General features: G+C 42.7%; 1 protein-coding gene across 1 annotated transcript in view; it reads right to left on the bottom strand.

Moving 5' to 3' along the window:
* The window catches only part of HSF4 (heat shock transcription factor 4), a 38,406-nt gene that overhangs the window by 7,837 nt on the left and 7,518 nt on the right, over positions 1-23,051 (bottom strand). The window contains exons 2-10 of the mRNA XM_059713743.1: positions 18,640-18,748; positions 16,225-16,352; positions 15,607-15,731; positions 14,572-14,647; positions 12,418-12,482; positions 5,350-5,449; positions 3,900-4,024; positions 1,794-2,018; positions 196-301 (exon numbers count right to left, since the gene is read on the bottom strand). Coding sequence (XP_059569726.1) covers positions 196-301; positions 1,794-2,018; positions 3,900-4,024; positions 5,350-5,449; positions 12,418-12,482; positions 14,572-14,647; positions 15,607-15,731; positions 16,225-16,352; positions 18,640-18,748 — 1,059 coding nt within the window. The remainder of the gene's footprint in view (positions 1-195; positions 302-1,793; positions 2,019-3,899; positions 4,025-5,349; positions 5,450-12,417; positions 12,483-14,571; positions 14,648-15,606; positions 15,732-16,224; positions 16,353-18,639; positions 18,749-23,051) is intronic.

The raw sequence follows: 23,051 nt of genomic DNA, 5'->3' as shown, positions 1-23,051 counted from the left end.
TGGTGGATACTATATACCCAAGACATAGAAAAACATGAGTCTGAAACACTTAATGTGAAGAGTGCACTAAAAAAAAATGGTATCGGCATATCTGTAAATAGTTAATAGATTAGGAGCTAATACATAGCATTGTTCCATAGCTGGGCACTACAAATTCTCTTATGCAACTTTTTATGCATGGCTCTTGGCACTCACATCCAGGATGCCAGCAGGCTCCAGATTGTACTGCTGGCTTCTCAGGAATAGTTGGAGGCCTTCCAAGCTCAAATCAGTGCCCTCCAGGGGGTCAGAAGTCTCTGCTCTGTGGAAAGATGAGAGGAAAATCAGTCCAAATGATGAGATAATTGAAAAAGTGAAAACACTTTTATATAGAAAATTTGACTTGGTAGCTTTCCAAAGTCAGATGTCCAACACTTATTTAGCAGGTTCGCAGGCCACTTTTAGCCCTGGCTTATGCCATCTTGTTCTGGATAAAGCCCAGGGGTAGGACTCAACAGCCCCGTTAACTGTACCCATTAATAACCTGGCTTTGCATCTTTTTGTTTCATTTTAAAATGCATTCTAGTGGGTGCACCTACACATGTTCCCCATGGCACAGTTGTTACTGCATCATCATTTAGTACTTGCTTTAGGAAGTACTAAATGATGGCATATGGTTATTTTTAGCAGTTATGTCACCATAGCAACGTGCTATAGCAAGGTAGCTCATTACCAAGATGACATAGCATTGGTGTCACAGTTTGTGCATGCTGATGCTATGTTGTCATAGCACATCGCTACAGTGACATAATGTCACATGTAGATGAGCCCAGTAAGTCACAGATACAGCGTAGAATGAAAACACGTAGACAAAGACAGAAACATCCTATACGAACATCAGCCTCCAAGACATCACTTGGGCACTGAGTCTAGATTAGGGATCAACATCTATGGCCCAACTTTCTGGCCAGCAAAAAGATTGTATGCAGCCTGTGAAGCTAGGAGAGCAGCAATGGGGGATCAGCAGTGGCATGGGGATCAACAGCCTTAGGTAGCAGGGTGGGGAGGTGAGAACTGGCAGCATGTGGCAGCCTGCCTTAGACTGGGCTCCATTAATTAAGTCCATTGACCCCTGGGCTAGACCACTGGAATCACAGGCAACCATGTGACAAACATTGTTCAGGAATGGAAAAAGATTGGCATCTTTTTGTTTTAAAAGGTATTTTAATAATTCTTTATTTAGCAATTTAAAGCTTGGTTATAAGTCATAGTCCATCATTTTTAATGAACTTTTTCATTTAAAGGATACAAGACCAATGCACAACTCTTTGTTCCCTTGCATAGAAGGCCTTAGTTTTAATAAAAGATGGGCAATAATTAAAACATTCAATCTGCTGGAAACTCGATGATACTCATTAACATTCTTCTGATGGCTCTCAGAAAAAGAGGAGTCTCCTCTCTCTTTTCTTAAATAAACAAGGCAATTACACAACAAGCCATGGCAATAGAGAGTGAAGTTCCTTCCTAACCACCATGGCATGTGATGGTCTCAAAAAGGATGTCCGGTAACCCTGGTTATCTCAGATTGCTGTGATCCTGCAAAGAAATGTAGACCCTTACTCCTGTTCAAAGTACCAATGCTTTCAGTGGGACTTCTGGCAGGAGCTACATGAGCTACAGGATCCCTAAGTGCAAAATCCTGTGCATGATGGAGCTTATACAGCTACAGATGTTATCAGAAGACGAGATGTTACTCAGCCATCAGCCAGATAGCACAATGGCAAGGAAGGTCACAGCTGCTCTCCTCTCCTCACCTGTCCAGAGGTGCTCTTCTGCCTCTTTTTTCTGGTGGCTGTGAATTCGCAGGCTGTGGTGCACCACAGCTCCCTTTGCCTTCTAGAACAGACTGAACCATTGCCACTGGTAACACCGGGGGTTCAGCACAGACACTGCAGCCACTCAGGGGGGCATCTGGCTCAGATGTGGCTTTCACTCCAGGACTAACCGGTTCTTCCTTTATCAGCATAAGGCACTTTTCCCTGAAGCAAAGGAAAGTCTCAGCATTGTTCATATGCTCAGCAGGGGCTTTGCATTCATGGGAAGGGCATGAGTGTGAAAATGGCTGTTTCTACTTTTGATCCTACAGCCATGACTTGATTCCCCAGCCTTCATTCACACAGTATCCAGGCAAATGAATTCTACCTACACCTAAATTAAATACATTTTGTGTTACATGTAAGGAAAGTGGGGAGGCCACTTTTCATTAGCAAGATCTGTCAAGGAGAAAAGCTGGCTGGAGAATCATAGATTTCAAATGTCAGATCAATGACAGGATATTTACATTTGATTTCACCTCGCACATATTTTGATAAATACAACTGGGGTCTCTGCTGCCCAGCAGCTCCATTTGATACACAGTTCTTTCCATGATACTGTGTCCCTTAAAATTCAGTCGTGTTACAGACTACACAGCTACCAGAATTAAGAGAACCAAGGTGTATAGTAATATCTGCTTTTATTCTCCTACTACATTAACTTCCTAGCTGGTGTGCTCCTCAGATTGCATGTTATGCAAAAGTAACAATGATTGAAGCTTTGCTATGTTATGGAGATGTATAACCAGTTAGGTGGAATTCTTGATCCCAGGTACAGTTCTGGGTCATTAACTAACTTCAGATGATCAGTCTACAGGGAATACCCTGCATTAAGATGGTTGTTATTCTTTTAGTTGAAAATATAAAAAAAAAAATAAGTATAGTGAGCCAGATTCTCTGCTGGCATAAGGATCTTGAAATTATATTGATAAAAATAATTAAAACACTGCAATTGTAGAGTACAACACATGTAGGTATATGAAGCACATGTGGTGGTACAAAAGTCACCAATGCTCATCTGGGATCATTTGCAGAATTTATTAATGTCAAACTCCAAGTTCATCCAGGTAAAACCTTCATGTCAGAAGTTCATCCTAATAAAACCTTTATCAGACTCCACACCATTAAGCATTCATTATATCTTTGTTCTCTACAAAATAAATATGTGCATATATGTAGATAGTTAATAAATAAATTGCCAGTAGATGGCACTCAAAAATAAGCAGCATTGTTCATAAGCTTCCCAGGAACAATTTAAATTGTTGTCAGAATCTGAAAATGGCTTCCTGAGTGTAGAGCTCTACCTGGAACTCTTAGCATGCTTTCAGGAAATTGTATGGTGGCCTGGTTTCACCTGGTATATCTATGAGCAGATCTTTTCAGGAGAATAACTGCCTTGTCTATTCTCCTGGGAAAATTATTCCATGACTTCCATCATTCTTGTCAGTTTACACATTGTTATTGCTTTTAATATTGACACTAGCTCTAAAATCCCTTACTGTCTAGAAGCAGGAGTTAAGCTCTGAAATAGCTCTGTATTTCATGGTTGAAAGTTTCTGGAAATTTTGTACATTGACCTAAAAGTTTAGAGCATTTGTTGCAATCTTGTTTTTATTTTCTTATCACCAGGAAGATGATTCTATTTCTTCCTCATCAAAACCAAAAGGAAGCTTACTTTTTCACTTAGATTCTTAAAAAAATAAAACCAACATAGTCAGAGATCTCATTTTCTGACAAGGACTAAAATAGCCAGTTTCTTAAGAAGAATGTATAGATAAGGAACTATGGAGAACATCTCAAGGAAGTGTGTGGTAGTTCCCAGCACAAAGCCTACAACTTCATATTGGAATTTATGCTCAAATATGTCACAATCTGGTTCTGAAAGTTTGATAATATAGTATGTTGTAAAACAGACAAAATAGCTCTCCATGAAAAGGCAGGGCAACTAGGAGTGACTCAGATGAAGATATTGTAGTAGAATTAAGAGCTGGTAATAATCTATTCTGGTCATTTTCCTAAATTTATGATCATGATAATGTTCGTTACCTGTTATCATCTGCAGAAGACTGCATTGTCGCTATATTAGGTGGTGATGTTTCAGTAACATCAGATATAATAGGCCCTCCAGCAATAGTGGGACTGTTTAAACAAGAGACAGGTTCTGTAGATGGCTGAAAAAAATTATGCAAAATTATCATTTTGAGACACCAAAGGAAATAAGTAGCAAGTTCATTATGTCAGCTATGCAGGGTCCCAGGAGGAGACAGAGATGGATTAGCACAGGAATTTTGGCTGATTTTCACCCAACTCCTTGAACCTACAAGAAGCCCAACAGATAGGGAGAAAATGATGCACTCTTGTTTTCTTCAACTTCCATTGAGGTGACACAGCTACATCATTCCTAATTGGGCTGTAGCAAATAGGCAAAAGCTACTCATTATTGCCAAGCACAGTCTGGTTAAGTTCAGTGGAACTTCATTTGGAAGGAAAAAAACTGCTGTTGAGAGTAAGAACTTATGTGATATGTTAGGCAAACCTTGTTTATGATGCTCTTGTGAGGAGTTTAGTTGAAGTCAGCAAAGCAACTAGTGAGACTCCTCACATGAGGAAAATGGACTGGGCCATACCTAAAATACAGCACAATAAATATGTGAAATCTTTCAGCTATCAACCCTGAAATTCAGCTGTGCAAATAACTATTTCAATTGAAAAAACAACAACAGGGGGATTGAGTTCCATCAAAATCCTTTCACTTTCCCTTGATGGAAAGATCCATGAGCGTTTAGTAGAATCATAGAAAATGTAGAGCTTGAAGGGACCTTAGGAGGTCACCTAGCCCAACCCACTGCTCAAGGTAGGATCATTCCTATATAAATCATACCATACAGGTCTTGGTCTAACCTATTCTTAAAATTAGACTAACAACCCTGTTGTACAACTACCAGCCCATTTTGGGTAAGGTCTCCCTACTTAGAGAGTCTGGGGGTGGGATTCAGGGTCTTATCTTCCTAAGTTATTAGGTGCTTCTGAAAATCCCATTGCCAAACTCTAAGCCTGGGAGGACTCTAACTAACCACTGAGGTGTAGCCTAAACTGTAGTCTCTCTAGGCCACTTATAACCACAAGCTTGGCTAGGACAACACTGGGCAGTGCCCCAGTTGTCTTTCTGTGAGCTAGCTACAACTAGGAAGCAGTGGCCAGAGTTGGGTCAGTCACCTTAGGAACGAAACATCAAGCTTAAACTATAGCAGTAAACCATGGACCACCGCAGTGAAATAGTTAGACAGGTGCTGTTTCATTACAGTATGGTATATGTGTGAATAAACACATGAATACAACTTAGTCTAGCATCTCTCTCTCTCTCTCTCTCTCTCTCTCTCTCTCTCTCTCAACTTTCAACTCTCTCTCTCAAATTTCAACATTTCCCAAAATGCAAGGAAGATCCATGAAGGAAAGAAGGAATGAAAAGAAGATCTATGTTGGGAACTGAACCTACCGACTGAATGAAATAGGAGTCATGAAGAAGATCCACAGACAGGTGCCGACTAAACTTGGACACCTGGGGAGCTGAGCTGCCATCATCTAGTATCAGAGGTCTGCGGAAAAAGGGAAGAAAGATTTTAGCTCAAAGGCCTGCCTGCAAAAGACTTTATTGGAATGGGAAATCTTCCATTGCACTGTTTTACAGAAGATGACTGCTGTATTTTACATAATTCTGGAGGGTACAATAATGGGGGAGGGGGTAATACCACTTATCCCCCCCAGTCTTGATTAGGCTTGCCTTCCATCTGATGCCCTGATGCTTGATGACATCAAGAAATTATTTAATGAGTTTGTAGGAAGCATTAATGCTGTTAAAATAGATCATCATGTAATCCAGGTATTGTTAACTTCAGAGCATTTGTGGCATCTCAGCATACAAAGCTTTCTGCATGTGTGTGTCCCACATCTAACTGGAAAAAAAAAGGGCTGCCCTATGGCAAAAGGTCACCAGGGAAGGGAGGGAGGAAGGGCAGGGAGGGGGCAGAAGCCAATAGACTTCAAATTTTTAACTGATCCTAATGGTTTCCGCAACTGGGTGGGCAAGATCCTTGGCTGGTGGAACTCGATACAGTTGCACTGGAGTCAGGGGTGGCCACACTGATTGAAACCAGATGAGAATCTAGCCCTTTATCTGGTTCTACATGAACTCACTTGTCCCTTGCCCAAAGGCTTTTTCACTGGCAAAACTGTTTCATATCTAGTACTACATAAAAAAGAATCAATGTCTTATACTGCCGATACAAAGCAGAGCACACCCCAAGTGCGCTATATATGGATTCTTCCAGAATGGCCGTGACAAGCTTTTCCGGACAAGCGCTGACAACAGCAAACAGGGCTGCATTTTAGGCTCTGCATGTGGATACCTGGGTTTGCCACTGAAATCAAATAAGCTGAAGGGATGAGGGACTTAACATCAGGAACTGCAAGTGGTGCTGACTCCGTGAGTACAGAAGCAGCTTTGGGAAAGGAGTTCGAGTAGGAGGTGGGCTGCCCAGAGCATGGTGGGATATTGTATAACTGCGTAGTTAGACTGTGCACATTGTTCCATTACAAAGTGGAAAAGTAAATGGCCTGGCTCCATAAGGGGCCCACATGAATATAGTGGGGTATACTTCAACCTGTGTTATGGTATAGCAGGGGGCTTTTTTTAGCCAAGGCCAAAGTAAAAGACTAGAACAGGGGTTAGCAACCTACAGCCTGCCGGCCGACCCAACCTGTAGAACCTTTGGATCCAGTTTCTGGACATGGGGCTTTGGCTCTAGGCACTGCCCCAGTGCCATCACGGAGAAAGGCAGTGACAACAGCAGGGTCCTAAAGCCTACCCACCGGCTGCCTCTCACTCAGGTCGGGTCATTCTAACCCACATGCAGAAAATGTTGCCTATCCCAGATCTAGAGCATGAATGCCTTCTTAGTTTCATCTCCATGGATCATTCCCCACCATACCCACAGGATGTTCCTTTTTTAAGGGCTCATTCATTGTTCAGTGGTTTGAATGGAAGCAAAACATACTCAGGAAAGGAGTGTTCAGCAGTATTCAGGATTAGTTCCTTGAACACTTGATGGAGAGGGCCTACTAATAGCCCACAGCCACCCCAGCCTGGTCATCCTGCAGTCAGGGTAGACTTCTGTGGTCCTTCCTGAAGCCAATGTGAAGGAATTAGCTCTTTCCTGTCAGCATTTTGATAGGATCTATACATGAAGCTGAAGTCCTGGCCCCACTACCATGAACTGAATTCAATTTTACCATTGACTTCCAGGGAGCAGGGATTGGTTACAAGCTCAGGTAGTAAGCAATCAGGGCAATTCTCTACAGCTGTAAGTTCCTGAGATAAACTGAACATTTGAAAACCGTTCCTGTAGTTTGGTCGTCTTCGGTGAGCAGCTAAAGTGACTGCAGTTTCCAGCACAAGGAATCCATTTAGTTTCTCTACTTTTTTGTCTACCCAAAAAAGAGATGGGACCAGCCTGGATTGACACAGACAACATCCTCAGTAATTCTGTGACTCATTTCCCTAATAAGACAGCAGTAAGAGCTCAGTTTCTGGGCCTCTTGGCCAAAAACAACTAAAATTCCCACAGTTTCTTTCAATAATTATTTGCTTCCTCCACAGTCTGGCCCATGGCAATATCTCTTGGGCAGCAGGGCTTTCACAGAACAGGGCACAGCCTGGATCCCAGCCAGTCACTCAGTCCCAAGTGTCTGTGTGGTGCATCAGAGTAGCTACTTAATGATAAAACGCATTTTTCCTCCTCTCTCTATTCTGTTTTCATAGAGTGGATCCTCATCTCTGAGGTCAACTATAACAACTCCATTCATACATCTAACAGTTAACAGCAGCTAAAGATCTAACCCCTAGTTTTTTCCTTCCTGCCATTCTCTTATCAAAGAACAAAACTTAGCCTGCCCAACGGGTCAAGTCAGCACTTATACATGTATATGTACAAATATGTATATTTGTCAAGAGACCACATTCTTTTCATCTGGATGCCTCATAAGACTTGCCCCTTTTGCAACAGACACAAGCAACAAGACAACATTTCCTGCCCTGTGCTTCAAAGTATTTCCCATCTTCTCTGAGCAAGAATTTCAAAAGTGACAAACATTTATGGGAATCTCAGCTTTTTTGGTGGGGCAGGGCAGGGGAAAGGGCTTCACTACACAAAAAGTGACACATTTGAAAAAATTACCCAGATTCTACCTGTCGGAAGTTCATGTGTGGATTTGCCAACACAATATTGAACTAAAAGCAAGACACCCTATTTCATAGTTTCATAGTTGGTAGGGTTGGAAGGGACCTGAGCAGATCATCAAGTCCGACCCCCTGCCATGGCAGGAAAGAATGCTGGAGTCAAACGACTCCAACTAGGTGTCTATCTAGCCTCCTTTTGAAGACCCCCAGGGTAGGAGCAAGCACCACTTCCCTTGGAAGTTGGTTCCACATCCTAGCTGCCCTAACTGTGAAGTAGCGCCTCCTGATATCTAGCCTGAATCTACTCTCTGTCAACTTATGGCCGTTGTTCCTTATTACTCCCAGTAATGCTCGGGGGAACAGGGACTTTCCCATTGCCTGCTGGTCTCTCTTGGTCAGTTTATAGACCGCCACCAGATCCCCTCTCAGCCTTCTCTTGAGGAGACTGAACAGGTTCAGGTCTCGTAGCCTCTCCTCACAGGGCCTGCCCTGCTGCCCCCTGATCATGCGAGTGGCCCTCCTCTGGACCCTTTCGATGTTGTCCACATCCCTCCTGAAGTGTGGCGCCCAGAACTGGACACAGTACTCCAACTGTGGCCTGACCAATGTCACATAAAGGGGGAGGATCACCTCCTTGGACCTGCTCGTGATGCATCTGTGGATGCATGACAAGGTGCGGTTAGCCTTCCTGACTGCGTCCCCACATTTGCGGCCCTTGTTCATTTTGGCATCAATAATGACTCCAAGATCCTTTTCTGCCTCTGTGCTGATGAGAAGGGAGTTCCCCAGCCTGTAGGTATACTGCTGGTTCTTTCTCCCTAGGTCCAGTACCCTGTACTTGTCGTATTGAATCCCTTCTTATTCTCACCCATCCACCCCTGTAACCTGTCCAGATCTAGTTGTAGCCTGTCCCTCCCTTCTAGCGTGCCCACTTCTCCCCACATCTTAGTGCTATTCGCGAATTTGAACAAGGTGCTTTTCACCCCCTTGTCCAAGTCACTGATGAAGATGTTGAACAGTGTGGGCCCGAGGACTGAGCCCTGGGGGACCCCACTGCCCACATCTCTCCAGGACGAAAATGATCTGTCCACCACCACTTTCTGGGTGCGGCCCTCCAGCCAATTGGCGACCCATCTGACTGTGTAGGCATCGACACCACAATCTCCTAATTTTTTAATGAGAATGGGGTGAGAGACAGTGTCGAAGGCCTTCCTAAAGTCCAGAAAGACTACGTCTACTGCAACACCTGCGTCTAAGGATTTTGTGACCTGGTCATAGAAGGCCACCAGGTTGGTCTGACAGGACCTGCCTCTAATGAACCTATTCATTACCTAATCCCTATTTTGCAGGTGGGGAACTAAGGGCCAAAGAAATTAAGTTACTTGCCCTGGGCCACAAAGGATATTGGTAGCAGAGCTATGAACTGTACCTAGGCACTATCCTCAACTTGAACTATATAAAACCATCCATTCACCCCAGCCTTTCATAACACTGTAAGAAGTGATGTGGGACAGGGAAAGACTCCATTTTGTCTTGTATGATGTTGAACACACTGTCAGTGCTTAATAACAGCAATAAATCCTAACCAACAAAAACCACTTTAGGGAGAGGAAAGTCACAGTGGAAAGACTTCTCAGGGTAGTGTTCAGTGCTTTTATTCTGGAAAGGATAAGAAGTGGGATTATTTTAATTGATATATAGAAAAATGATGGTTTCAGGAAACCTTAGTACATTAAAAAAAAAAAAAAAGAAAGTAGCCAAGCATATTAAGCTGCTTAAAAAACAGGACCTGGTTTTCAGTGACAGATAGCTGAGCTAGCATGGTGCTCCAAATCCTTCCCACAATGAGTTGGTCTACAGGTCTGACTTCATAGGTTAGCCCATTCTTTCTGCATCTGTTTTTTACTGAGTGTTCTCATCATCACTATTAGTTACAAAACACCAAAAACAAGCCAACCCCTTCAACCAAATCTTGACTGGTCTCTCATTCTCATTATGGCATCCCAAGTAAAGGATAACAAAAAATTGTTTTTTAGATATATAGGGAGCAAAAGGAAGGCCCAGGGTAGAATAGGACCCCTACTAAATGGGCAGAAGCAATTGGTGATGGACAGGGGGGACAAAGCTGACCTCCTCAATGAGTTCTTTGCCTCTGTATTCCTAAGTGAGGGGCAGGACAAGGCTCTCACTGGGATTGTAGAGAGGCAGCAGCAGGACGCCAGACTACCAAGCATAGACACTGAGGTGGTGCAGGGTCACTTGGAGGAACTGGATGCCTTTAAGTTGGCAGGCATGGATGAGCTCCATCCGAGGGTACACTCGTATGGTTAAGGGCTTGCAGGCCAAGCCCTATGAGGAGAGACTGGGGCACCTGGACCTCTTCAGCCTCCGCAAGAGAAGGTTGAGAGGCGACCTTGTGGCTGCCTATAAGTTCATCATGGGGCACAGAAGGGAATTGGTGAGGTTTTATTCACCCAGGCGCCCCCGGGGGTTACAAGAAATAATGGCCACAAGCTAGCAGAGAGCAGATTTAGACTAGACATTAGGAAGAACTTCTTCACAGTTCGAGTGGCCAAGGTCTGGAATGGGCTCCCAAGGGAGGTGGTGCTCTCCCCTACCCTGGGGGTCTTCAAGAGGAGGTTAGATAAGCATCTAGCTGGGGTCATCTGAACCCAGCACTCTTTCCTGCCTATGTAGGGGGTTGGACTCGATGATCTATTGAGGTCCCTTCCGACCCTAGCATCTATGAATCTATGAATCTATGAATTAGTTATTTTTAAAAAGAATAGAAGTCTGGTTAGTAATAAACATCTTGGGAATATGGTAAAGCCAGTTGAATTAGTTATTTTTAAAAAGAATAGAAGTCTGGTTAGTAATAAACATCTTGGGAATATAGTAAAGCCAGTTGGATTACACCCGTTACATCCGTCTATACCAAATGTGTTTTCATCTCTATTTCTATGAACCACCTGGGCTCTGGGCTTGTAAGTGAAGCCAGCTATCAGACTGGATTTGTTCTAGAGGTTACAGCCAGTGGAACAGCACAGTCTCTCCACTCTGTCTAGCCTTTATAGAAGCAGAGAGACTCTGCTTATTGCAGGTGACAATACTTTATTAACTCTTGGATTTTTTAGCATTACAGAATGTCATAACATTCCAAGACAAAGTCCTTTAGAAGCAAAATGCTTTCATTTATGAGCTGCATCAAGTTACAAAGCAGAGAGCCAAAGTGCCTTTCCATCTGCTTTGGGTTTTTCTTGACAAGACCTGGAAAAATTTTCTTGTCATTCTTTCAATTCCTACTCCTACTGCTCAATGTCACCACTGCATCAACCACAGATCATGATCCCAGACTGGAACTCTGAATGCAAACACACTTGTACATGAGGAAGTTTGCATGTGGATCTAGGCTTTATAGCTCTGGCCCCTTTCTAATCTTCTACAGACAGCTCAGTACAGAAAAGACTAGCCTTGTTAGAAGCAGAGCCCAGTGCTACAAACACCTGCAAGTGATGGTGACTCTTAGCAAGAACAAATTTTCCCTCACCAACAGTCATAACTAAAAATAAGTGGACCTCATTCTTCTCTGGTTTACTCCATTTCTACAATAGTGCAACCTAATTGACTTTAGTGGAGTTACTGCAACTTTACATTGATGCTAGTGAGAGTAAAATTAGGTCCCATCTTTCACCTGTGCCCATCATTGTGGTACTGGCACACATCGGGTGAAATTTACCACTGGCACATCGCCCACTTAAGAGCACAAAATAGGGCATACATTTGGTACTCTATACATGGAACAAAGCTTTGTAGCCAGCCAACACATGCTTATTCCTAAGTGTAAATACACGTAGGTGAGCACTGCAAGAGCTGCTTTCCATCAATGCCTCCCATGTGACAATAAATTAACATAGACATTGTAGAAGTAGAAAACACACCTGTAAGTTAAATGTAACCTGAAATATTTTACATGCATTCTAGTTAAAGACCGTATTTTAAAGAATAGGCTATTTTAGTTGGCTGGGGCCCCATTCTGCTCCCACTGGTGCCAATGTCAAAACCCTCATCTGTTTTGCCAGGATCAGGCCCTCAGGCTCACTCTGTATTATGAACATGAAGGTCAGCAAGCTGACATAGTGGTTCTCTAAAGGCCACTGAATGAGGACTGTCAGCAGGTCTGACTCAGCAGCTCAACCCCATTCAATTGTCATCACTATGGTGTCCAAGTCAGGTGACCTCCACCCCACACTGAGCTGAGTTTGTACTTTTAATGAAGTGTGAGCATTATCCATCTGTGTGCATGTGTGTGCGCCATGCAAGGGTACTTACAATTTTCTCTTTATTCCCGCACTGCTGGGGTTTGATTGGAGCTGGCCAAACAGAAACTGAATCAGCTGTCAGTGGAAATCAAGTCAGGTGTTAATCAGCACAATGATTCAGCATTCCATCCTCCACAGCATCCTTCTTATTATGCACGTTCCCTCATTTTGCACAAACCCCAAAGAACTGGAGCCTGCTCTTTAGAACAAGGCATGAAATATTTGAGACAGACTGGTGAAGAGGACTTTGTTTCAACAGGTGCTAAAGCAAGACAGGAACGTATTACAGGCCTGATTTTCAGCAAGTTTTCATGTGCATAGAATTGAGCATTGCCTTTTCACACACACTACTAGCCATACACACATAGGCCTAGCTCTCTCATTATGTGCACACATGAGTCCCCATCTAGCACCATCACCTGTGGTAGCATGTGAGCAAAGGAAGCACATAACTGCATATGTGCAGTTGCTGATGGCTGAGAATCAGCCTCTCCCTCAAGCCGTGGGCTATTTGAAAATGAAAAGGCAGTCCCTAAAGAGAGGGTCTGAATTAGGGATCTCAGTCATTTCTGATGGATTTTTCAATCCTACTGAGCTCAACCTTTCTGAATCAGACATGATCCATGATGCAAGAATGCTTTTACAGTCAGAAATCCTTCATGGCATAGCACCATCTTGCTAGATGACTCAAGCCAAACATCACTATAACTTGCATCCATCTATTATAGGATAAATAACAGCAGCATCAATGCAACTACTGTGTATGCAGAGCTACTGCTGTAACATTATGTTAAAATCAGAGCACAACTCTTCTTTGCCGGACAGGAAATCACTGTGAGCTTAGTCATGACATCTGCTCTTAGCTCCATAATGGAGGCACTGGGAAATTTTGCCTTCCCAGATAAGAACAATATATCTTAGAAGGAGGATTGTGATCATGTCTAGTCTGACCTCCTGCATAACCCACACCATAACATTTCATCCAAAAATTCCTCAACCAGCCTGATATTTTGGGGGCAGAGCTCTTCATGAAGCTGCCACAAAGGCAATGGAGGACAGTCACCTTTACAGGATATGTGGTGTGCTCCTCTGGGCAACTGGCAGTGCTGCTGTTCAGAAATTTCAACTGTGCCAGGAGCTGGGTGGCCTTTTGCCCCTTGATGCCCCTGCAGTAGGGAACACTGTAGGCCTGTCTTGTTTGACCTTGTGAAAACAGTGACCTTCTGTTTCTCTGTCTGAAGTACAAAACTCATTGTGAATCACCAGACAGGTGCAGATGCAGTTTTTGATGGAGAACCAGGAGAAAGACAGGCATACTTCAACTGCTGTTAAAAACCACAAAAATGTACCTGTTCAAATCAAGCAACATTGCTGAAGTATTTGAGGTACTCCTGATATTTAGTATTGGTTCCTGTGAGGGCAGAATCAAGGATCTTAGGTTTAGGGTAGCACTGTGCAATATCTACTCTCACTGACAAGTGCTTTTACACCCACTGACCGATATCATTAGAAAATTCCATTGGAATGAGGAAGATTAGCACCCTCTAGCCCTCAAGTGCAGCATATGGATAGGTTTTATAAACACCTTCTGGTGACTTAAACAACAATCTGGAGAGCAATCTGAGGAACCCTAACATTTTCAGTGATCACTTGCTTCCTGACCTATTCATGTTTCTAACTACTGCTGTACAAAATGGACAGTAAATAAAATGCACAATCTCCTTTCCACTGAAATTAGTAAGCCCTCGCCATTGATTTCACTTGAAAGAAGCTCAGGTTGAAAGCATTTGTGACTCCAGTACATGGTTTCTTAAAGTCACTGTGACCACTAAGAAGTCATGCGAACTCATTTTCTTGAGGATATTACTCTTCTTTTTGCCTGGCCTGAGTATGAACTTCCTATTGCTATCCTGAAGCTGCAGAGCTGTAAAACTGGATAATGTCAAATGGGATAATTAGCCTCATTTTGACATGCCCACAGTTCTTGTTAGCATTTATGACAGCCATATGCAATGCAATTAGGAAGAGGAGGATAATACAGAGAAAGAGAAATATTATGGAAGGTCTGGAAGGAGGGGGAAAAGTTACTTCTCTAGACCTATTGGCTGTTCTGCATGACAGTGCAATAGAGCTCTGAACTTATCTGAACTGGTTTGATTGCTACCTTGTTGATCACTTTCTGTTGCTGTGAATGATTCTGCCTGAGGGATACAGCTTCCCGCCACAGGACTTCATTCTGTCTGAAAGTGAAACAGAAACACTCCCTGAGCACACAAACACCCATTACTTTTTTTTCCCTTCAAGTTACAGAGGAAAACTTAAAAATACAAACCTTAAAGGGCTCAAACAGTGAAAAAGCTTTCTTTTGGTCAAAGCAAGCAACTATTTGAAATGTGAATGAACGTGAACATCAGTCCTGATGCTCCTCTTCCACTAGAATAGATCCATTGACATCACCAGGATTACTCCTAATTTACAATAGTAATAAGGGCATGTTCACTCAACAAATTTTTGCTGACAAAACTACATTGGTTACGAGCATGAAAAAGAGAGATCTTTTGCTGGTATAGTTTACATCAGTGGTTCTCAACCCTGTTAAACTCAAGGCAGCCCTTGGAAAATTCTTAGAAAGCCTTACAGGAAGGCCAAAGTATACTTGTTGGAATAAGAATCACAAAGGAACTGAGCTGCGCATCCAAAATTATGGAATCCATCAAATCTTTAAGCCTTTGGAAAATTCAGATCTTGCCTTTCACTTATTTGACTATGCAAAAGTAAGAAACCAATCTTGTGTTGTGAAGAACTCAGAAAGACTGCAACAGATCAGAATGTTTTTGATGCTATGGAATTCCTATTTGAATTTATGGTTTATCACGTGAATAACATAAGATCGTTTGGTTTATATTGTGAATCATGCTGCTTTGGTCAAGAATCACTGGCTTAACCATACTGCAAAAAGGTCCTAAAAAGTTATGATCCAGGTGCATCCAGGATCTGAGCATGGCCCTGAGATAATTATCACTGGACAGCATAGATCTGTTCTAAAACCAAAAACCTACACTTCATTGGCCATGGCAGGAATGTCAATGTGTTTGCAAGGTGTGAAGCTCATTTTTTTAAGTACCGCCAAGGTTTACAAGGAAACCAATGTCAAGGAAACCAATGTTATGAAGGAACCATGTGAATAGGATTAACTCACTGCTTCATATCCTGCACTTGACATTCCATGTTCTCCTGTTGACTTCTCAGGATCTGGACCTCATACAACAATCTGCTGAGATCCTCTTGGCGCATCTTAGTTTCCTCACTTTTTACAACTGAGACCTGAGAAGAAAACATAAGACAGACATCAACAACATATGCACAGAGAGGTGAAAACTTTGCAAGGGCTTCTAAGCAGGACTCACATGTACAGCTAGGTTATTCAGTTGTAATACATTAAAACAGGGGACACGTTTTTAGGAGTATGAAGTGGCCTGTGGAACTGTGCTTAGGCAAATTGAATGAAAAGATCAGAGTGAAGACCATGAAAAATAAGAAGAGAAGAATCTAAGAGGAGTGGAGGAAATCCCATCAGTGGGCATGTTTTAAATACAATTTGACAGAAAGGATCAGTGCAGCACTAGCCCTGTGAAAATTAACTAGATGATTTTAAAAAACCTTCTATTTCTCTAAGATTAAAGATTATATTAAATGAGGTCTGCTAATGGCACAACCCTTGAAAGAGACTCCTTTCTACCACCTTGTGAGGACAATAAGCCATCTGATGCACAACAACCCCCTACAAGAGGAGGTGCAGCTGAAACTCAGGTCCTACCTTCCTTTTGATGTGTTCCAAGAGGTGTTCATGACCTTGTAGGAAATAAAGGTGCTGGAACTCCGTGTCATCACGTTCAGGCTTGACAAGGCCACCCTGCTCAATATTTACCACTTTCCTGAAGCCATCTAAATATAAACAGAACTAGTGAAAAACAGATAGATTGGACCAAACAGGAAGGAAAAAGGATCCCAATGTGTAAATTAGAGCTCTGACCCCTATGTGTCCCCCCACACACACACACTTACCCACTGATTCTTAAATGCAGTTGACATCCCTTCACTTCTGCCCGAGGGCTATCTTAGATTTTGTCAATATGCTGTGAAGAGCAAACCCTACATTGGTTATATAACATCCCAGTAGTTCCTATCAAGCCTAATTTGTCTTGGCAAACATGTCTCCCAGGATGGAGACAGTTTATGGCAGTGAAATCTCTACAGCCAGTTTAATCTGATGATGGAGGCCCTTATCCACTACAAATTTGCCCATGATCACTCATCTGTTCTACATGGGTTAGTGAACTGCTATCAGAGAGGAACAGCTTTGAAGCAGGGCTGACCTAGCCTGGCTATGAACTGCTGGACTTGAAGTGAAAGGCCCATGATCAGTTGCCCATTTTTACTTTCTAGATTTTTTAAGAAAAATTAAAATGTAATCAAAGACAACATTAATCTCCAGACAGGCAATCAAACCCATGTGCTAAGCAGTACCATTCCCCATTGTGAGTTCTCCAAGCAGGTCTTAAATACAGCACAGGGTGAATGTTATCCTTTAATAACATTAATTTGCGGTATATTGTTATCCAAGAGATACTTTAGTGGAACAGATTATGTGTTCTGTAATCATTCAGGGCTTTTTTAGGAATGAGTCATGTGAAATGTTCAGTTGCTGTGGGTTTTTCAATGCCAACATCAATACCTCCCCAATAATTAAGAAAGGATAGTATGTTATTTTAATTGATGTTAATAAGAAATGCTAAATCAACACTAAAATCTAGTTTTCTAAGCCCAGGAGCAATTTAATATTATCAAAGCCTTAAAAAAAACAGTTCTTATAAAATATCCCTGCTGATTTCTACTCTAAAAAGAGTCTGGGAGAGATTTTCAAAGGCACAAATCAGTATTACATGTCATTGACTTTCAGTGAGCGTTGGGTCTCTGGGCCTCTAAATGGCCTCTGGGCCTTCTAAAAGCTGTCCTTTGGAGACTTCTCTGCACTTACCTGTGCAACTAGATGGGTTTTTAAAACTGGATCTGAGATCCTTTGAGAGTGGCTTAACATACAAACTATGCCATTACATACTTACAATTCACAAATAAAGGTGTACTGAGCAACTGGTCAATGGTCAATAAAAACTGATTTCTCAACAGAGATGACTTTCTAAGAAAAAGTGATGGAAAATGGTCCTCAGTAGTGCCATGTCCCAAGCACAGGTGACAGCTGTTCCTTAAGATGCATTAATGGTAGAGGATCTGTCTCATACAAGTTTCAGTAAATTTCCATACAGAAAAATTTCCATATAGCAAGATTCATAAAAGTAATGACTAAATTTATGTAATCAGATTTACTAAGCATAAGCAGAAGACTATGGAATGAAACTTCCTTAGTTTATAATATATTATTTTAAATAATCTTTATGCATTCCTGTAAATATAGTACTAGGAAATGTCCCCTTTGTCTTCTGAAAACAAGCTTCTCATGATCTATGCATTCCCCAGAACCTTTCAACCAGACTGCAGCCTTCTATTCTAATTGCTTATCCATATGGCACAAACTGTTCTGTTTACAAGGGAAGTTCTTCATTTTAGACACATAACTTCATTTTAGAAGCATACATCTGGCATCATCTTACTCGTAGAATTAGAAACTTATAGTATTATAATCACTATACTTATAGAATCGTAAATTATTTGCTGCATAAATGCCAATTGCTACCATGAAATGTAAGGCAAAAATATCAATGCAAAAGCAATCAACTTCGTTTATTATTTGTATATCACATGTTTTGAAGCCCATGTTTGGGATTTGGCTTTTATATCTGAACTTATTTATTTTTATGTTTATAATTTTATTCCTGTGGTTCCCCCAGACGAGTGATGTCTGCGTGGCAGCACACTCTAGGGCAGTGGCTTTCAACTTTCTTAGGCTCAAAACACCCTTTGTTAGACTCAAGGCACTACTCAGAAAATGCCAGCTTGGTTTTTACACATTTTTTGACTATGGAAAAATAATAGAGCAATTCTTCTGTTGCAAAATCTCAGAAAGTCCACAGCAGGTCAAAACGTTTTTAACATTATGGATTCCTATTTGAAATCTCTGGGTTTATCTTGTGAACCATGTGTGTACACCCAACAGTGCTAACACTACAGCACCCTGGCTGTGAATCACTGCTCTTTGAGCTAGAATTCTACTTACACATGTTCAGCTGTCGGACAAAACTGGCCATATTGTTGTGTTTGAAATATTTAGGCAGCACCTCTTTGGCAAACCGTCCTTGTTCAAAAACATGGAAGCTGGTTCCATTCTATAGAGAAAAGAAAAGAAAATGATAGCGTGAAGTAATTCAGGAATCTCCACAAATGTCTTGAAGCCAAATTAATTTTGTCTTCGGGCCATAGCTGCCAAACCATAAAAACATCATCAGATGTAATGATGGCAATACCTAGATGGGTAGGCAGAACACGAGACTTCCACTTTGAGGCTAAGGTTTCCTTGGCTATTGTGTCCTTATTTCTTTTCCATACAGCCATGAGTACTGCAGGGCAATGCAAGAACTACGTGCATGTACAAACCAGAGGAGAAATCAGAGCATTCTAAAGAATAACATTCTACCTGTTCCTCAACAGGACTGATGGCTCTTCTTGGGGACTGTGAACCTAACACAGGTCAAAAAGAAATCCAGAAGTGCTACAACAATGGGAGAGAGATATGTAGACAAAGATGCATGTGTGGGTAAACAAGGACCCAAGGCTTTTAGCCACAGGAGCCAAATAACCTGCAAGCAGTTCTAGCACTGGATAAGGAAATGGGACAGGGAACAAGGACCTCCAATAAACTGAATTGCCTATCATCTGGTAGGCATGCTGCTCACCCAGTGCCTCTCACTTGCACATTCTCAATGAATTTCATAATATTTGGTGCTTTCTTAAAACCTCAGGCCTTGGAGTCACATGACTATGGAGATCAAAATTTTATTTCTAAAAATTAGTACTAGTAATTTCCTAGCTTCTCATGGTTGTGACAAAGTGCTTGAAAATGTCACTTGGGTGTCAGCTAAAGGTTCACAAACTAGAAGTCAAAATAAAGGACCTGAGAGAGCTATACACATGCTTTTTAAAACATTATGACTCGGAGGGGCTTGGCTCATGATTTCTGAATGCTAGGGGTTGCCAGTACTCCATGACCTGGCCCAAGGGCATCTCCAGGCTCCCAGTATTTCCAGACCTGTGGAAAGAAAGCCTACAGTAGTACATATTATAGTGAAGTGTTGCTGAAACTCCACCAACCCAGGACCTATACTGCATACTTTTGAACATCAGTTCCTAGCACCTGCCTGTTACCTATTTACACAACACCTACATAACTACCAAAAGCTACTCAAGCCTGTTAAGGGGTAGGATCTGTGATTCTTCCCACCAACTGCTAAACTTGGGGAATGTAACATAGGGTGGAAACCAACATTGTCTGACGTCTCATTTGTGCTGCCATGATATTTTTTTAGGGCAGTACAAATAATGAGCAAATAGACATCATTACCCTTTGTTATGCTACATGGAAGGAAAATCAGTGGCACAACAAAAGGTGGCAATATAGACTCTGCTGCTTTATTGTGATGGACATCTATTACCTCTGTGGCATTTTTCTCACTCAGTTAAATTCACTCCCCAGGTCTGGCTGAATGAAGAATGCCAGGAAATCACATTGCTCTTTGTCCTCCACCATAAAGGGTGGTGCAAGGGGTGACATGTATTTCACCCAGTGATCCAGATCACTGGATCTGGATCACTGGGTGATCAAAAAACGTGTACCATGACACGTTTCAGCACAGTTGACTTGTTTAATTCAGCTACATCTACTTCTAGGCAGTGTCAGAAAGAAAGGCTGTGTGAGTGGGTCATTCCTCAGGTGAGTGATGGTTTTAGGAAGACTGAATGAGCCATGTGGCCCAAAACAGTCTTCAACTGGTGGCTCCAAGTATATTTATGCTGCCATAATTGCACTAATTGCTTAATTGCTTTGATTACGATGGTACCATCTCTGCTGCAATCCTGAAGTCACCACTGAGAAACAAGCTTCACCCACCTGCTCTTGCACCACAGGCATCGCAGGCTGGAAAAATGCTCTGTGATAACTGTTAGAGCAGTGCTGAGCACAACCACCATGTCTCTGATTGAGATCCCTAGGGTGTGCCCAGGCACGCGCCAAAAAGCAACCACTCAGCATCTTTCCAGCATGTGGAGCAGGAGCATGTGGGCAGGGCCTGCTTTTCAGCTCTGATCTCAGGATGGCCACAGAGACAATAGTGACTTTTTTTTTTGGTAAAAATATTTTTCTCTCTCTATAAATGGTTACATATATCTAACCGATCCTGTTACAGAAAAAAGCCCTGCTCCCGCGCACCTGTACAAAGGTCCGCTGGCCACCTGTACCCGTTACAGTGTCCACAAACCGTGTGCAAAACACAAAATACACCCAGTCCTTTCTGGTCTCTCCGACCAGCCCTCCCTTCATGTCTACTCGTGCCCCGTTTCTGGTGTCAGGTACTCAGCTCAACTGGTCTCTTTGTCATTGTCACTCTAGCTTCCACTGGAGGACTCGCTGCTGCTGCTGTTGTCACTGTCGCTGTCCTCTGTCCCACTTGTCTGGTCCTCTTCTCCACTGCCGTCGCTCTCCTCTTTCCTTGGCGGGGGTTGTATGGTCCTGTGTCACGTGTCCCTGTGCCAGATGGTGTTCGCTGCATCTTCTCCATCCTCTGCTACTGAATTCTGATAGTAGGTCTGGAGTTTGCTCAGCGCCATCTTCACGCAGCCCACTACCTCTACGTCTGTTTATCTGTAGAGGAGCAGGTTCCTGGCCTTCCACACGGCGCTCCTGACACAGGATGCAAACTGGTCAAATCGGAGCAAGGAGCTCCCCTGGTTTTTGGTGAGGTGCCAGTCACCACTTCACAAAGCTGCTCTACCCTCTTCCTTACCTCCTTGGTGCAGGTGCAGAGCCACAGGAGGTATTCTATTGTCTCAGTGGCCCTGTGGCAGTTGGGCCACGGGCAGCTGGGTCTCCCCAACCTCCCCTCTCTGTGTCTCTGGGCCCTCACCAGGAGAGCTTGGTGAGCTATAAGCCAATTTAGGTCCCTGTGATCTTTGTGCAGTTCCTTGCGGTGGATGCGCTCCCACATGGCTTGACATGTGCCTCCCGGGAGCAGGTCCATGGGTGACATGGTGTCTCTTTTCCTCACCGTCTCTTGGATTTTCTTGTGGCCTTCCATGGCCACCGAGCCCGCGTTCTGCAGGCTGTACAATTGTGACGTATACTTTGTATCTGCTATCACTGTAGCTGCTGCACATGGACTGCAAACCTGCCCGAGAACTGGTGGTCATCCCACACTGACCACTGTCCTGCCATGGCTACACTGCTAGTAGTACCTGAGCCAATCATTTTAAAGCCAGCTCTTTTGTACCTACATGAGCTGTAGTCACAGAAGTGCATGCACCCTTGGATAAAACCAAAGAGCTGGTATGTGACAGAGAAAGCGGAACAAAATCTCCCTTCTGTTGTTTGAGAGAACACAAATAACTTCTGGCACTGAGTAATGTTGGTGGAAGAGTGGAGCTCATGTCATGATAACAATTATAGTTAACGTGGAAAGCTAACAAGCCCTAAACTGATGTGAAGAGCCTACCCCCTTCCTGTGCACTAAGCTTTCTGGCCCAGTCTGACAGTAGCTAGCACCCCATTAATCATCAATGGGATTAATTCAAAACAGTAATACAGGGCACCTCCTTGCAGAGCCTGAAGTTGGGCTGCTCTTGAAGTCACTGGTGGCAGCCACAGTGACGGGCAGATTCTCATGGTGCAAACTGTTGTAGCTTCATTAAAGTCAACAGAATAATGATGATCTCACTGACACCTGCAAAGGATCTGCTTCTTGCTGTCCATGGGCATCTAGTCTGTTTGAACTGCTTCCTGTTGTCTGCCAATACCTGTCAAACATATAAACACCATCACTCTCTGCTGAAGGGACAGTGCTAATTTGCTGCAGGAATAGCTTTCCACAACTGTTGCTTAATGAGCCATGCAAATTCTAATTGGCATGGTTTACCATCCAGGGATTCACGATTTGCATTTCAATAGGGCACAAAGGTCAGTGGGTGATGTTGGCTATGCAGCTGTTTTGTGTTGTCAAGATTGATGGCATCCAAGTAATGCAAGATGGGGATATTTCCATATCTTTGCTGGGTTTCCAAACTCCATCTGAAATGCTTTCCTAGACCAATCTCTTAATGACTAAACATAACAAATATTGGCTGGAGATACTCAGGATACTGTTCACTAAAACCTTAGATAAATAAAATCCAGCCCTATGTTATTAAGGAGCAGAAGAACTTGAGATGCATTTATAACTAGACCAATGTACTATAGTTTAGAAGAACCAACTATCTTAAAACTATGAAAACATGAATTAATGCACATACATTTTTTCAGAAATATTTTTGGATTCATTTAAATCTTAAGCTGCAGTGATCAGAGGGGTTTCTGTCAGATTCTGGAAGAAAGGAAGCTCAAGGATTTCAGGCTAGGTTTCAAAGTATGTGTGGAATAGTTACCAA

The sequence above is a fragment of the Alligator mississippiensis genome, chromosome 10 (genome assembly GCF_030867095.1).
Source record: "Alligator mississippiensis isolate rAllMis1 chromosome 10, rAllMis1, whole genome shotgun sequence".
Lineage (NCBI taxonomy): Eukaryota > Metazoa > Chordata > Crocodylia > Alligatoridae > Alligator > Alligator mississippiensis.
This window is presented reverse-complemented; position numbering and strand designations above follow the sequence as displayed.